The 17,202-nt window shown below is 39.5% G+C and overlaps 1 protein-coding gene across 1 annotated transcript in view; it reads left to right on the plus strand.

The window, feature by feature from the left end:
* LOC121321934 (pericentrin-like) overlaps positions 1-17,202 on the plus strand; it is a 50,557-nt gene that overhangs the window by 13,965 nt on the left and 19,390 nt on the right. The window contains exons 11-28 of the mRNA XM_041261323.1: positions 33-169; positions 659-770; positions 964-1,195; positions 1,734-1,812; positions 2,226-2,442; positions 3,211-3,452; positions 3,782-4,281; positions 4,534-5,116; positions 6,068-6,292; positions 6,619-6,771; positions 7,507-7,653; positions 9,402-9,553; positions 10,097-10,296; positions 10,672-10,889; positions 11,752-11,890; positions 15,498-15,689; positions 16,708-16,940; positions 17,030-17,149. Of these exons, the coding sequence (XP_041117257.1) occupies positions 33-169; positions 659-770; positions 964-1,195; positions 1,734-1,812; positions 2,226-2,442; positions 3,211-3,452; positions 3,782-4,281; positions 4,534-5,116; positions 6,068-6,292; positions 6,619-6,771; positions 7,507-7,653; positions 9,402-9,553; positions 10,097-10,296; positions 10,672-10,889; positions 11,752-11,890; positions 15,498-15,689; positions 16,708-16,940; positions 17,030-17,149 (3,881 nt within the window). The remainder of the gene's footprint in view (positions 1-32; positions 170-658; positions 771-963; positions 1,196-1,733; positions 1,813-2,225; positions 2,443-3,210; positions 3,453-3,781; positions 4,282-4,533; positions 5,117-6,067; positions 6,293-6,618; positions 6,772-7,506; positions 7,654-9,401; positions 9,554-10,096; positions 10,297-10,671; positions 10,890-11,751; positions 11,891-15,497; positions 15,690-16,707; positions 16,941-17,029; positions 17,150-17,202) is intronic.

Genomic DNA, 17,202 nt, shown 5'->3' on the forward strand with positions numbered 1-17,202 from the left:
TTTTTTTTTTTTAATTTAAAATTTTTTTTTAGCCATGCTCAAGGACCTGGAAGAGCTGCACAGGACTTCGATGGTGGATCTCAAGGAAAGGTTACATCAAGAGCATGACCTTAGTGTTCAAGAACTGGGCACAAAAACTGAAGGAAAAGAAAAGGAACTGCGTAAAGAGGCAAGGGAAACTCTTAAGAAATCTGTAAAATGAAGTCACTTAAAAGTACTGTACAAAGCATATTAAATAGTGCCCTTTGTAAAGGATAGACAAAAATATTCAGATGGATCTGTTGCATGTTTTTACACTTACATTTTTTTCTGATCTTCAGCTGACTTGGAGTTTTTAGTTTTACATGCAAGCTGAAGGTCTTACATTTATTGTTTTGACTTGCATACAAAATCTGGTATGTTTTAGTTTTTTATGTATTATAGTTTAGATAAGCATTTAAAATAGTTTCTGTGGCAAATTTTGGATCATGCAGGCTTAAAGTAATTTTTAGATTCATTATAGATGGTATTAGAAAGATATATTAAGGAAATTAATTTCCTTTTTTTAATAATTTTACTTAGTTCTGTTTCAGGGCTTTATTGATCAGGCCTGATGTCCAGATAGAAAAGAGCCTGCTGTTAATGTAACCCTGCTTTCCTCCTTTCTATCTGTCAACAGTTAGAGAAGCTACAGACCATGTATGATGATCTAAAGGCACATTCAGCACAGGAGATTGAACACCTGTGGTCCCAGCTTGAGAACTCGCACACCAGCCATCAGGAGCTGGGTGGTATGTATTGTGTGTGGTGTTGTGGTTTTTTTCTTTTTTTTGTACAATTTCTTAGCAGCATGATTTGTTAATGCTCTGAATACAATTTTGTATAATTTTATATAATGCTTTTTTCTTCTAACATACTTTACATAATCCTTTAGTCTATCGGTTTATGAAGCTAACATAAAGCTGAAGATCTGTTACTTTTCAGAGCTTAAAGAGCAGCTGTTGGCACGTACGTCTTGCATTGATGACATTGAACAGTTAAAACAAGAGTTTGACCAGCAGCGCCTCGATTTCTGGGCACAGAGTGAGATTGAACTGGAGCACCTGAGGACTCGCTCTGAACAGAAACTGCTTGAATCGGAGGACAGACACAAGGAGGAGATTGCACAGCTGCAGCAGCGCCTAGAGGAGGGAGCGCTGGAGACTGCTGACACCAGGTCTCTCATACTGCATTCGTAATATTGGTTTTAAAAGCACTTTACATTTTTGTGTAGCTTTTCAAAGCTCAATAGGATGGTATGCAGTTTATGAAAAACAAGCGTCTTTTCTGATTTTGAACCCTTTTTATCCTGGGGATCCCATAGTTAAAGTTGTTTTTTGTCTTTATAGTATCTGTTGTATCTCCAGATACAAACACAATGTTTTATCTGGTGCTTGTATTTCTAAAATGAGAAATAATTGGCTGCAGTCTAGAGAACTAACATATATATTGCTAAGAGTTGTATAAAGGTGATATTTTCTTCAAAAATATGTAGCCTTATTCTTTTCAAACCTAAGTAACCTAGTGTGTGGGAAATAACACTTCACAGGTCTAGTGTTGTTGTGTAGAAACCCATTAGCCACATGGTGGATAGGGTTGGCATCAATATTACAGATTCAGTGATTGATGGAGTTATTATTGGTGTAGCTGCTCCAATATAAAGTGTGTATTTACCAATGATGGTAGCTTTTTAATTATGCTGTTTTATATTGTAGTGCTCTTCCTGAGGAGAAACTGAATGAGGAACGAACTGATCTCCTAGGGGAGCTAACACAACAACTGGAACAACACAAGGTACGATGCTGCTGTTACAGAAACCAATGGCTGCATGGAATGCATCATTAGCAGCAAAATGGTTCATGTGTGGAAAACAGTATGAAACTAGGCAAGGCTTTAACATGGGAAGCTTTAGAAAAAAAAAAAAAAAAAAAACACCTTGGCATGCAAACATACAAGACTTCTAAATGGTCATTCCCTTTTCTCAGTGTACAACTATATCTTGTATATTGCCATTCACTAGTTGTTACTACACAGTTCAATTATCATTCAGCTAGAAGTAATATATTTTGAGGCCTGTAAATTACACTACATGTCAATGTAGTGTTGGCGTACTGTGAATTAACCAATATTTTTTTAATTATCGAATGGCATAAGGGAGTACTGCATAAATTAGCTTTCTGTTTAATTTGTTTTTATTTTTTGTGCAGGAAGAGTTGGAGTCCGTTCGTGTACAGTTTGAAGAAAGACACAGACACGAGCTGAAAACCTTAAGATCCTCCTTATCCCTTCAGCACAAAGAAGAATTACTACAAGTGAAAACTGATCTTGCAGATCGTTACTTCTCAGAAATGCAAGAGTTAAGAACAAAGCATTCGTTAGAGCTGGTGCAGTTGCGGGCTAAGCTGTCTGACAGCCATATCGAAGGTTAGATGTGATCAATGTGTTGTATTTAATGAGCATGGGATTGTATGTAAATATGTAATGCCAGCTTTCCACAAGCTGTACTACTTTTTTGCAGCTACATTTGCACAATACATCATTTAAATTAAAAAATATATATAACACTTGATAACCAGTGCTTTTGGTGGTAAATTTTGTAATTGGAAAAACTTCTATAGCCTGAATTTAATTGAAGTGACTTTTATTATCCTCTTATGCCAGTCAATGGCAATATCCATCCAGTTCAATGGTAGAGTGGAGAGTTTTGTTACCAACAGCTGTGCTTTGAAGCCAGAGTCCTCCAGGCTTTGATTCATTTGCTTTTAACAATGTGACAAACCAAGTTATCAAGTTATTTACATTTATTTTTATTTACATTTATTTATTTTAATTACATTTATGCCTGAGAAATTATTGTGTCTGGCATAAGGTCCAATATATTAAGGTTTGTTTAATCCAAAAGTATTTTTAACTGTTGATTTTCTAACTGGTGACTGATCACAGTGTACATAAGTGCCTAATTGGATATGGGAACAAAAAATAAATAAAACAAATGGGACCCTTTTTGACTCCTGCACCCTGACACCACTGCTAAGCTTTGTATTGGTCAGTCACTTACTTACAAATTAAATGTTTACCAATACTTTCACATTGAACACACAATACTATATTGGACTTCATCCAGGGCAGCATTGGTTTTACAAGTAAGTTATGTTGCCATTTAACAATACGTCTGGTTAATGTTCCCTTCAGAAATCACAAAGCTGCGTCTGCAGAGTGCCCAGGAGGCTGCCCGGCAGGTTGAGGAGGAGGTAATAAACAGGGTTCACTCCCTGGAGGAGGAACATCACGCTAAACTGTCGCAGATGAAGTCTGAGCAAGAGCACATTCAACAGCTGGAAGAACGCATTGAGCATCTTCAAGAAGAGCATGCTGAAAACATGAGGAGCATCACTGCACAGCACAAACAGCTGCAAAAACAAAGCATAGAACAGGTGAAACAAATGGGTTGGGGTGGGTGGGAGTCTGTACATTGTCTAGTACTAGAGGCCTTATACCTACTCATTTTCAGCTGACTAGTTTTCTGAACTGAAAATAAAGAAATGTGCAAATAAATGCCAGTACAGTCAATTGGAAAAGCATGCCATCTATACTGCTGTCTTGTTAATACTAGAACTTGTGTTATTTAGAATGAAGAATGACAAGCATAGTAGTATATTGTTACAATACATATTGTAAATACATTTTTTTGCCAGCTTGCTATTCCTTAAAGACAGAAGCCGAAAAACTTTTTTTTTTCTTTTTTTTATATATGTATATAAAGGTTAAACTAAACTTTCTGGAGGACCTTAAACTGAAATTAGATGAGGCTAAAACAGAAGAAGCTGAAAAGATAGCTAAAGAGTTCTCTGAGAAGAAGGCCGAGGAGTTGGCGCTCCTGACAGTGCAGCTGCAATCCCTTTGTGAAGAGAAGCTGTCTGCCCTGCGAGAGGAGCTCACCAGCCTTGCTGAGGGAGAGAGGCAGGCTCTGACGGAAGAGTTCCGAGCCAGAGAGCTGGAAATGAAGCGTCTTCAAGCCGGTCAGGAAGTCGTGATCACAGAGCTGGAGAAGGAGCTCAAGGAGGAACGCAACCGGCTCCAGGTGCTGCAGGACAGCCTGGAGAATGAGCAGTCTCCTCAGATCACACTGCTCAGGCAGAAGATCCAAGCTCAGTGCGACGGTGAGCTCGCCACTGCTAAAGCCACCATGGCAGACGAACTTAAACAGGTGAACGTAAACCTTCAGGAGCAGTCTGAAGTCAAACTGCAGGAGACACAGAGCAGGTAGGAATAAAGTTCATAACCCAGACCTGTTATTTACACTGGTACAGTACTGTCCAAGTTTCTTAATGGTGCAGTACCAACAATGGATCCTTTTTATTGTTTAATGGAAGGCAAGCATTGGTTATGAGGTCTACATTAGATTGGTACCACCAATGAGTCTGGTTAATAATGCACTTTACATTGAAAGTTGTGTTTAAAGATTGAGTATCCTATTTTTCCCTGAACATTCCCCTAATGAGCCTGTTCTTTCAGGTTCACAAAAGAGAAAAAGGAGATAACTGAAAAGCTCACCTTACAGCAAGAAACTCTTCTCAGGGAGCTGAAGGAAAGGCACGCAGAAGAACTGGAAGCCCAGAGCAAACAGATAGAAGAGGACCAGAAACAGCTGTCAGAGCTCCAGCAGAGGCTCCAGGCCAGCATGGAGACCCTAGAACAAGGTCTGAAGGAGGGGCACAGGGCTCAGATGGAAGCCTTGGAGGCAGAGCTCCAGACTAAACACAAGACTGAGATGGAGGAGCTGGAGGCCAGGCTTTTGTCTAATATGGACACCTTGGAATCTACTTGCCTGTCAAAAATCCAGTCCATACAGGATGAGCACTCGCGAGTCGTCCAGGATCTGAAGTCCTCTTTTGACCTGACGCTGCAGAAGCACAGAGAGGATCTCCAGAGAGAGAAGCAGGACGCTGAGGTGACTCTAGCTCAGGAGCTGGAAAGACTGAAGGGAGAGCACGAGACAGAGCTGAAGTCTAGCACAGAAGAGCTGAGGAAGGAACTAGCAGCAGTTTACATGGAGAAATTCAAAGCCATGGTGGCCGAGTTGGAGGAAGCTCATAAGGTAATAGGAACATTTCAGTTGCTCCCAGCATTTTATGCATTTCTTGTTTATTTTAAGTATAAATGTCAGATGCAATAGTAAGTGTCCCAAGTTTAAGGATAAGGTCAGTTATCTACAGGTAATTTATTACATAGAACGAGATCACAAAACTACATTTTTACTTTGTTTCTGTTTTAATTTTTTTTTTCCTAAAACTGTTTAGTTACTAGGTGGTACATGTTTACTCTTATTCCAGTAACAGAATTTGGGGAATTTTTAATGGTTTGTTTAAAAACTTAAATTACTAAACTGCCAAACAATGTAGTTTGTCCTGTAATTATCAGCATGCAAATAGATCATGAAGGGCAAGGCATTGTTGCCTTCGTTGGGTGTGTATATTCAGGGGCACCAAGGGGACAGCGAGGCAAAACATAAATCCAACCCAATGGCACCAAGGCGATTTCATACTCATTCATAAAATAACAAAAAAGAAATAGAGAGCCTATTTTTTAATTTGGGAGGCATTGCGGCAAGCAGCTTTGGCACTGTGGCAATTGCCGCCTGTGCCATCGGTTATTTCGTGCCCTGTTCTTGGTATGCATACAAACACAAATCTTTGTTGCAGAGCAGTATAATGAATAGAGTGTTTTTTTATAACTGGAACAAGGTTGCCTTATGTTTTCTCAGATTGACCCTGGACTGGGAGTGCTGCATGTTCAGATTAACATTTTAAAGATCAACTGTGTCTTTGCAGTTCTCCAACAATAAAAGACATTTCGAATTAAACCTCCAAATTGCATGCATTTAAAATAAATAAATAAATGCAATTTATAACTTCAGTAGCAAAGCTGTTAAGGTCTCATTTTGTGCTTTTATTTTAGTAGTTCACTGCTTCTTTTGTGAAGCTTGAACGTTGAGGTGTTTGCACTGCCTGAACTAACAAGTCCCTCTGTGGCCTGTGCCTTTGTGCAGGTGGAGCTGGAGGCTGCCTTGCAGTCTCAGAGGGGTGTTCTGGAGGCGGAGCAGGGCAAGGCGCTAGATGTGCTGGGAGCAGAGGTGCTGAGGCTGGAGGAGCAGCATCAGAGAGCCATGCAGGAGCTCCACACCACAGAGGTGCTCAGGCAGCAGGACGAGTACAGCAGGCAACTGCAGCAAGAGAGAGACGAGCTGGAAGCATTGCACCAAGAACAACAACAGGTAAGGAGGATTTCTCCAAATCAGTCCAAAACTCTAAAGTGCACCCAGGTTGAGACTTACTGTTAGTGGTGTTCATTTCAAACGTATTGCTTTGTAGTGTTGAGTGGTAAAATATTTCTATACTTTTGTTATCAGAAAGTGAATATGTTCACTGATGTACTGTATAATTAAGCACTAAGCCCCAATACAAGTGACATTACCAGCTGTCCAGTGTGGTAGGATATTATACAAAACCGCTCTTTTCTATTGTTCCATTTAGTGTCTGAAATTTCCATACCCATAGGCATGTTGTTCATGGATATTGCTGTGCCGTATCTCGTTTCTAGGAGTGTTCCAGTGCCTCTGCTTCTGAAATGGAGGCTGTCCAGGAACAGTTTGAGGAGGAGAGATCTCGCCAGTACCGTCAGTTCCAGGAGGAGATTGAGCTGCTCAAGTGCCAGTCAGAGGTGCTGCTGGAGCAGCAGATAACACAGCTCAAGGTCAGAGAAGGACCCATTAAATCAGTGTTTCAAGACATGTGTCTTGCATAGTACCTATGTTCGGAAATATTCCTTTTACATTATATTTTTATTCATTGTTCTATTTATCAATCTAATATGGTTTTATGTATGTTTAAAAATCTGTTTGGACTAATTGAACGGTAACATAAAACCTCTGTCTTTGTGCACTGGTAATTACATACAGGAGCTGAAATTCCTTTGGGGCTTTTACATTTGCATGCTGTGATTAGGTACAGGTAATGACACCCTAACTTTCATTTAAACTGATCATTTCCTTCAGTGCACTCTGTTTTAACTGGGTGTACTGGCTCTACTGCTGAGAAAAAAAGTGGAAAGCCTTTTCATTTGTGTAATGAGCTTGGCGCACTGAATGAGTTTGTAGATGTGTTTTTTTGTTTTTTTTATTGCATCAGCAATTTTCCAGGGGGAATTCACAAAGCAAAACTGCCTTCTGAAAGTCAGGTATAAACAGCAATCACCAACAGTTACATTTCCAGTGTCTCCATATCTGTTTTTTAGGTATTTAAATCAATTGGTAATCTGATTTACTGCGAGTTAACTGCATTCTGCTAATATTAGTACTAGTACTACTAATATTACTAATATTAAAGAAACATCTTTCTGTTCTTATGAGACTTTGGGACCCGAGCTTCTTTTTTTAGTGTAGAATGCCCTCTCCTTGTGTACCACCTTCATTTCTACAATCTGATACAGGAGGAGTTTGAAGCAGAGAAGAAAGCTGCACTGGAGAAACATGATGTAGAGTTTGCTGAAAAGCATGAGCTGTCTGACAAGAATTACAGAGAACTGAAGGACAAGTTAACTGCACAGATCAGAGAGCAGGCAGCTGTGATCACACAGGTAATGCATTTTCTGGTTAATTTTTATTTTTTTTGATTCCTGCTAAAAAAAACAAAACAAACAAAAAAAAAACTGTTAATTACTTGGTGGCTTACTGGCTCTCTGAATAAACTTTCTATGTGCTCACATGACATAAACAGTTTCCAGTCGTGTGCATTGTACAAGAAACATCACCCCCTTAATACAGATTTTTCACGTTATTGTTTAAAATACTCTATCCTAGCTACGGGGGCTCTGTTTTAGAATTTTATAAAACAAATAAAATCAAAATCACAATCGAAATGGCAAGGTGCCTGTTGAAAAAATCCTGGGTTCAGAGTGGGTTTGAGTAAAGAGTGAGCGTTCCTGTTGTATTGGGCAATTCCTGTGAAGTGCAGGTTTGATTGTAAGCATTGTCCTGAGTGATCCTGTCAGGTTGCATCACAGCTTTCTCGCTGTCCTTCACCGATTCAAACAAGTTGAGATAGACTTGTTTTGCGTGGCTACTCTGTCTCTGCGGGAGAAATGCTTGGTTTCAAAACAAACCCTCACTAGAATTTATGCTATATGTGCTTTTAAGAAATTAAGCATTGAAATGAAGATGCCCCCCCTAGTAGAAAAGTGGTTAATAATCTGACCTTTTGGACCTACATATTATGATTTACGTGTGTTTCTTCAGTGTGGTTTCCAACTTTTAATCCATTTTTGATTTCATTGTAAGTGTGTCGCTTGGTGGTGTTAGGTTCATTTTGCTATTTTTTTGGTACTGCTGCGTGGAATGAGTTCGTCCTTTCAGAAAACTATTCTTGCAGATTTTTTCCTTAAAGCCTATCTGTATGTGGATAACTTAATTAGATGGGTAATGAGTAACAAGTAATGCCTTGTTAGTTATGGGAGTGAACCCATAACAGCTTCATAAGTTACTCATGCAGAACCTATTTGATTTTACATTTGCAGTATGTTTGATGTATTCTGGTTGGATTGGTGTAAGATTTATAAAGTAAAGATTATGTACTCCTAGTCTGCAATCTTTCAGCACCAAGGCAGATTCAGGATAGTTTAACGTTCAGCAGTACAGTTGGTATTGGCCTGTGGCTTATTTCTTTTCCTCACTGTTGCCACGGCAATCTCAATGTAGATACCAAAGTAGGTGGTTGGGAGTGCATTGTTAAGTACAGGAAGAGCAGATACCAGGTTTTCAATCTGGTGTTTTAGTTTATGGTATATAAATAATTCAAACTTGTCCAAGCTCTTTTAAAAGATGTTTTTTGAACAAAGTGCTCGGGAATTGGCATGAATGAGAACTTCGGCTGCCAGCTGTGCTGTGCATTCATCCTCCGTACCTTCCTTTCCAAGTGGGTGTTTGTGATCTTGTGTTTTAAACAAACTTGCCTCAGAGCTTAGCTCCCCAGAAAGAAACCAGATTAATTTGCTGTATTAACTGCAGAATTGTTTTTTGTTGTTGTTGGCTTAGTGTAAAAAAAAAGTTGAATATGGAAATCTTTTGCTGCTTCCATTAACAGAAGTTTGTTTGTTTGTTTATTTATTTTTCCCCATTTTCAAGACGACAAAACATTTCTGAACAGTAGCAAACTGAAATAACCACATTTTGCGATCTTGCCTGCGCTAAATTGCATCTTTCCTAAGGGCTGCTTACATGGTTACAGATCTTGGGGGGGGGGGTTAGCAGGGTGCTTTTTTGCCCTGCACAGCACGAAGGTGAAATGACTGGATTCTTGTCTCTTGCCTCCCTGTTGCGTTTCCCGCAGTTAAAGGAAGAAGTTTCTGTGCTCCAGAAGGAGATGGAGGAGAAAGATTCTGAGCTGGAAACACTCCTACAGACAAGAGAGAGTGAGAACGAAGAGGGAGAAAACCTGATAACCATGCTGAGATCTGACCTGAGCAGAAACGCAGAGGAACAGTAAGAATCTTGGGGAGGTAGAGACTGTAGACTGTTGCTGTGAGGTTCAGGGCTGTGTGGCATTTGTTGGTAAAGTTCAACTGTAAGAAGCAGTCAGTACACTGAAGAAGACAATAAACTGAAATGTTTGTCAACTTGACTTGGATATTAGAGAAGTAACACTGAGTTATAGAACTAAATAACATCATGAACATAGATTTACATTCATATGAACTAAAATAGTTCCATGCTATCAGTGTTTGTTTCCAAACACACACTCCCTTCAGAGAGATGCAAACTTTTTTTTAACTCTATTTGTGAAAACTGGTAAGCATAATTGTGTTGGTATACAACCCATTGCATGAGTTGTCTTATTAAAGGGTGTATTTTGGTACAGGATTTCAGACCCCAGATGTCAATTGAACTGGGTTCAGTTCCATGGTGGAGGGTTTTTACATACATTTTTTTATTATTATTATTTTTGCTTGTTTAAGCTCTCATATGTGTCCAAATGCATATGAATGAGTAAAGTTGTGTTTCTCCCCACCCCACCTCCCAATTAAGAAAAAGTCTGCAGGAAGCTCATGAGCGAGTATTGAAACTCCTGCTAGAAGTTGCCAGGAGTACCATTGCCACTGAAGATGTTATTAGTCAAAGAATAGGCATCTGCATGGACAGTAGTCAGATGCTTGGAGGAGAGAACCTTACTGTATTGGGAGCAGCTGGACAACCTCATCGAAAGAACCCAGCAGGCCAAGAGAAGGGTATGAGCTGGAGACAAATTATTAGAGCTCACTTGGACGCCATTTGTTATGAATGTGGAGAAATGCAATGTTATCTGAGAGAACTGAAACCTTCTCTGTCTGAGTGGTTACTCCTCAGAGAACTGACCTGTTAGAACTGTTGGCGATAAAGGACATTTTCTACAACAGATGGACCTAAGTAGGCCAACAGATGCGTAGTAATAAGGCTCTTTGTATTTTTGCCTGCCAGCAATTACTATGGGAAGGGCATTTGTTTATAGACAGTTTGATTTGTAATTTACATTTAAGCACAAAAATGAGCATGTATTGGAGAGGGCTGGCTGCTGTACACACCAGTAGACCCTGGAAAGCCTTTGTTTTCATTTTCTTTCACAGGTGACTTGCACAGTCCAGCAAGTGAAGCTGCCAATGAAACCAGCCTTTGGTCAGTCCTGAGAGACGAAGGCTTTGAACTGGCCCAGCGACTGTCTGAGAGCATCTTTACTGGCCCTGAGCTAGAGCCTGAGACCGAGCAGATGATCCTGGGAGTGTGCAAAGACCTCCGGAGCGCAGTGGAGAAACTGCTGGATCTGGTCACAGAGTCCAACAGACAGGTGAGATCAGATACACTTGCAAATGAACCTGCAGGCCTGCCTGTGTGCAATTTTCAGACCTGCGTGGTCCTCAGACGCTGTAGTTCTGTAATGGCTTCACAGCGGGCTTGCAGTGCGGAAAAAAGCGGATGACTGACGCACGTTTCGGAGGACGTGAGTGCTCGTCTTCGTCTCTCCCGAGTTAGCATGGGGGTTGCAGAGGTGAGCCGGGTTGAATAATTGGCCGATTCCAAATTTTATATCAATAAAAAATAATAAGAATTGAAATCCGGGAAAAGCAATTTAACTGAGCTCTTTTTGCATTCTTTTTTTAATTAAAAATAAGGAGCTGCTTTTTTTTTTTTTTTACATTATCAATGAAACACAATCATAGTCACATTCAAGTTACAGAAGAAAAAACAAAATTGATCTTGTTTCACAATCAACGCTTTTCCAAGAGTTTAATTAAGAAATGGAGTCGGGTTAATGTAACTTTTTTAAAGGGACATCACATGACCAAAAACCGAAAACAAAGAGCCCTGTCTGTACTTCATGTTTTCAAATATATTCAGTAGCGTGCCACTAACCAGTAAAAGCAGTTTTTTTTAAACTATGTTCTTATCCTTATAATCCAAACTGTACCTCACTACAGTTTAAATGAGGCTATGCCTTAAATTTATATATATTTAAAAAAAAAAAAAAAAAGCAAAGGATGGTATATTTGTTCTTCTGTTTTTTTACCACACCAATTTTAAGTATTTGCTTGTCGTCTCTAGTGCTGAAAAGTGCAGCTCATATGCAGTAGTCCAGGTGTTTGCTTTGTTGGCCCCATGTGACAGTTGAAAGGGGAGTGTACAGTGCTGACTAATTGCTGGTTATGCAGCTGGAGCAGACTCACGGGATCCACGTCCACCTGGAAGAGCAGTTCAGTCGTCAGAAGAAGGAGACTGCCCTCATCGAGCAACTGGACCAGGGAACCAAGGTCAAAAAACAGCTGGAGCTGGAGCTTCACAAAGCAGAGGGTCAGTGATTTTACACTAGATCAGTAATATAAGTGTCGTTATACCCAATGGAGAGGTGCCAGCAGGATTTGTTGTGTGTCACATTAACATTGTTACACGGATCTAGAGATCAGTTGTGACAGACTTGTTGAGAATATGAATCCTGGAGTATAGTGGGGTTTCATTCTGTACATCATACGTGTCGCAAGTAAACCTGGTTGATTTTAATATTCCAGTATTTTGCCGCTGGAGAGTTCCCCTGGATTGCATTAACTACATATGCTACAATTAAAAGGTTGGGCATGTTACTGAAAAAAAGTAACTTACTACTCGTTATTTTGTTTCTTCATAAAGAACTAATATAATGTCCTTATTTATTACTTAATAAAAAAAAAAAAAAAAAGTAATGTGTTATATTACTCCTTATATTTCTTTCTCTCGTCTTGTTCTGCGAAACAGTTGTTGTGACTAACGGGGTGATGGTCCGAGCTTACCCCCAACCCCAATCTCATTTTGGAACTCGGGAACACAGGCTTTTGGAATGCAGGAAACAGCCACTTGATAGTGTTCAGACATAAATATTTATTTTGGCATTGGTACACAAATTACAACTGATGTTCACAGACTAACATTGAACACAAAATAACTGATGTTCACAAAGACAAGATCACGTATGACCCAAAAAGCACAAGAAAGACACATTATTAATCGCACTAATCTAAATAAGCAATATACTGTTCTATATCAAATACACTTGCTCAACAACAGACATGATGCATAAACCACGGCTCTATTGCCAGTATAATAACAATAATAAACACAATAACAGGCATTTAAATATTACAATGAGGGTCTCGCCCTCACAGACTCTTGTCTGGTAATTTAATTTATTAACTGTCAAACAGGTTTTTAAAATGTTTGTAGTAATAAATACGTTTTATTGTTGGCATATAAACATAACATACTGTATTACCTTACTTTCAATAATTTAGCAGTATGAAGAGAATCATACAAACGCTAGAATTCAATAGACCACGAAAAGCAAATAATAACAAAAAAGGTCTGTGGAAGGGTGGTGGGTGAATCACTGACACTCAAGACAGAACGGTTGTACTTGGAACACCACCCAGGTTCCCAGTTTTATTTTCAGGACTTTTTGTTTCCTTTTCACTGGCAGAGGGCACTGTTGTCCATGGGCAGCCTATCAACGATGATAGACAGCACCACGGAAATACCAAAGCTGGTAAGAATTAACTGTGGGCACAATCGCAGGTGCTCAAAGAAATAATAATGAAAACAGAAGGTGAAAAGAACAAGGAAAAATAACACAGTAATAAAACTACAAATAAAAGGTGCTGCACTCGGCAGCGTTATCCTGGTCGCCGCTACCCGCATGACCCGGATCACCGACCTACTCTAGCGGCTCCCTGCCTGCTCTAAACAATACTTTGGGGGTCTGCCCAAGGGTTCCCCGCTGTCACTCTCTGGCTTGTTCGTTGCCGTGTTTCTCCCAGCTGGTTTCTCGGTCCTCGACCAGTGCTTCTGTACACACAGCGTATCTAAGAGGGCAGACCTGAGGAAACAGCAGAGAGTTAACTTATCGGGCTAACAATCTCCCAAGACTCGCCTCCCAGCCATTCAGAGATGGAGAGTTCACACACCCACTTTCCCACTTCCCCACTTCCCCCTGTCACTGCCATGACTCACAGGCGGTTGTTGGACGACTTCCGCCCTCTTCCTGCAGCACTGTGAACACGCCAGCAGAGTCGGCACAGATCTCCCCCTGCTACAAGGTCATAGAAAAATGAACCGTATGGTGATGCGTAAAAATAATGGGGCGATGCAATAAATGTCGCCACCACTAACTTAAGCAAGCAAGCAAACAAATAAAAGTAATACGTACAGTCAAGTACAAAAAAAATGCGGTGGTAGATGCTTTTCCTGTTTGACATTTCTGAAGTGTATCATCAAAACTGGCATGTAGGAATACTTATTTTTTTGTTCACAGTGCCTAGCCTTATTCAGATTCAAGTCTCAAAGCCTGATTTTATTGCCCCATGACTTATTGCCATGAGACATCCTGGAAGAGAGATCATGACATCGGTGCTGAGACACTGACAAAAGGGGCAGTCTGGCTTGTTGAGGTTAAAAAAGAAAAGACCACTAATGTAAGTGTACAACTTGAGTTGGGACATTATTGAAGAACATGATAATTGCAATTGTCGCGGTGTTTGCGCATTTAGATCCCGCTGGTTATACAAATATATAAAATATCTTGCTAAACAGGTTATGAAGTGTCCAGGTTAAAGCATTTTAATTTAAATACAAATATGTATACTGCTCAATTTATTTTAAATGGATTTCCCTTTTTGCTAAAATACCATTTCTGTAATGCGTTCTTTGTACACATTACATTTAGAATGACTGTACAGTATGCAAATAGTAAAATCAAATGAATACCCAGTGCATTGTTTTATGTAAGCCTATAGGCTACTGTAATTAATAATTGTAACACACAATTCATGCAATCTCTGTGCATATTACTGTAAAAATCGGAAATAATAAAGTATGATTAAGTTGAAACTGAAGGAATTTAGCACAGTTTGTTTTTACCCAACTACTTAATTGTTTTGTTGGTGTGATATGCTTAGTAGGGATGTGCTTTTAGTACATTTTTATGAAGGTTTAAACGCTTGTCTACAAACACACACACACACTCTGTTACACTCTGATGCTGGCAGCCCTGGTTAGTATTTTCTAAGCAAATAACGTTTTAACATTGCAAAGACTTAACTACAAAGTTTAAATAAATAAATAAATAAATAAAAAACGTACACATAAAAGTATATATTAAAACGTTTATATTTATGGTTGTAATTAGTTAGCTATAACTATACATATTGAACACATGTTTGGATAGTATAATGTTTTTAGAATAGTGTGTTTCTAAAAAGTTCATGTAACAACAAAAAACCTATTCTGTATTTTTTTTTATAAGTAATATTCCCCAAAATGATATGGTTTAAAAAAAGAGACGAATTGTCTGATAACTATTTTTTATAATGCAGTTTTTTTATTGTGACTTCTGATCAATGCGATAATACCAAGTTATTGGAAATCATCCCAACCCTGTATACAACAGAAAAAAGGCAATGAGACTAACACTTTTTTGCGAATAGCAATTCATATTACTCCCATTAAAAACCTTGCTGCTTATTACCTCGTTATTGACAAAATATTACAGTAACACGTTATTTAAGTAGTGAGTTACCCCAACTCTGCTAGAATCACTCTGAAAAGTGATGCAATGCTGCTGGAATAGCTGGTACTGTAAAATGCTGTGGCATATCCGGCAGGGTATCGGTTGGCAGGTGGTTCTTTTATCAAGCATTTACAAGGATAGCAAGCTTGGGAATACAGTTTTATAGCCTGTTGCTGTAGCTATTACAGATGATGATGATGATGTTGTTGTTCTCGTTGTCATTACAAGGTGATTAAAACTGGAGTAAGCCTATTGATTTGTAATAACCCAGGGATAATCTGGAATCTGAAACCACGTGCCCACGGGGAAAACCAGTGTTTGTGACATTGTGATCCTTTCTCTTGACGGTTGCTCTGTGGGTTTCAGGGCTGATTGAGGGCTATGTGGTGGAGAAGGCTGCTCTAGAAGAAGCTCTTCAGCAAAAGGAGGATTCTGAGCAATGCCTGGTCCTGGAGCTGGAGACACTGAGGGGACAGTTGCATGAGCTGAATGAGGAGCACAACCTGCTCATCCGCCAGAGAGAGGCCATCACTGCCAACATGGGGGACCACGAGACTGGTAAGGGAGCAGAGACCAGCAACCAGCACTTGCCAATGGTGTCGGGCTTCAGATCTTCCCACCACTGTCGCATTATTAATCTGACACTTGCAGACATTAATACATATTCAGCTTTTGAAGAAGCATTTTCTACTTTTATTAAAACTCTATTAAATGCATTTTCTTTACAATATATATTTGCAATATTTATAATTTTGTATTCTATTTATTTTGGATAATGTAAAGCTGGACACACATTTATTTTCACTGAACAGTGGGCAATTCAGCGCATGCTAAATTTCCACTGGACTTTTGAAGGCATGTTCTCACCCTATTGACTTGTCTTGACCAGTAGGTAATCATTTTAAGATCTACAGACTACACTGAGACTTGTTAGTTTGTTGAACAACTCTGTCTGATCAAGTGTAGAGGTAGATTGAATAAAACAGTGAAGAATAAACACATTACTTTTTCTATAGTTTTAATTTATAAAACTTGCATTTGCTCATAGTTTTATACACCCGGCACTGTTGATAGAAGTATGATATTTGGTACAACAGCCTCCTAATAAGACTTGATTGATCACATGTTAAATACTAGTAGATGTTCACAAGCAACTATAATGAAGTAACAGGTTTTTATGTCACATCCAAGTTTACTTTGTGTCCCTGTGCATGCTTTTTTGCATGCGATTTATTTATTTTTTATTCTACATTTTGTCCTGGATGAAGCACTTACTGCAGCGCACCCAGTGGTGGCACATTTAAATTATGTATGTCAAGTTAAATGGCTTTACTCTATTTATATATAAATAATTAGGTCTTAGATGTGTGTTGGTGAGGGAAGGGAATCAGATTTTTGAGTCCTTCAATTTATTTTAAGCTGCTTATCAAATCTGAGAGGGAATCAAACTCCAGCTTTTTTTAAATTTTTATAATTTTTAGTTCATAGGCAATCCGCAATCTTTTCTTGCTCACCACTTATTGTGTGCTATCAAATACATGCAAGTTAATTCTTTGGGTTGATGTCATATCTCAAGGTCTGCTTGCGGAAGCGGACCTCCTGGCGAAGGAGAAGCTGGATCTGCAGTGCCAAGCGGAGAAGGACCGCTCCAACCTCACTTCCCGATTGAAGCTCCTAGAGACTGAACTGGAGGAGCAGATCAGCCACAACCTGGAGCTGGAGCAGAAGCACAGGCTGGAGCTGGCTGACCTGCAGCAGCAGATCCTGGCGCTGGAGAAGCAGCTGCGCAATGATCGACACTTCATAGACGTAAGAAGCGCTTGCCCTGCATGTCCATCTCCTGAGGGTTTACTGTCCAGACACAGCAGGTCACCAGGTCTTGTTTATCTTCTTTCTAGGAACAAGCGGTGGAGCGTGAGCACGAGAGGGATGAATTTCAAATTGAAATTAAGAAACTAGAAGCCCAGCTAAGGAATCCAATGAAATCTAATACCGGAGGAGACTACAAGGGGCAGAAGGTAGATATTCTGACCAATTCATATACACTGGTTTAAAGTGTATATTTTTGAGA

Source organism: Polyodon spathula, chromosome 10, assembly GCF_017654505.1.
Source record: "Polyodon spathula isolate WHYD16114869_AA chromosome 10, ASM1765450v1, whole genome shotgun sequence".
NCBI classification, from domain to species: domain Eukaryota; kingdom Metazoa; phylum Chordata; class Actinopteri; order Acipenseriformes; family Polyodontidae; genus Polyodon; species Polyodon spathula.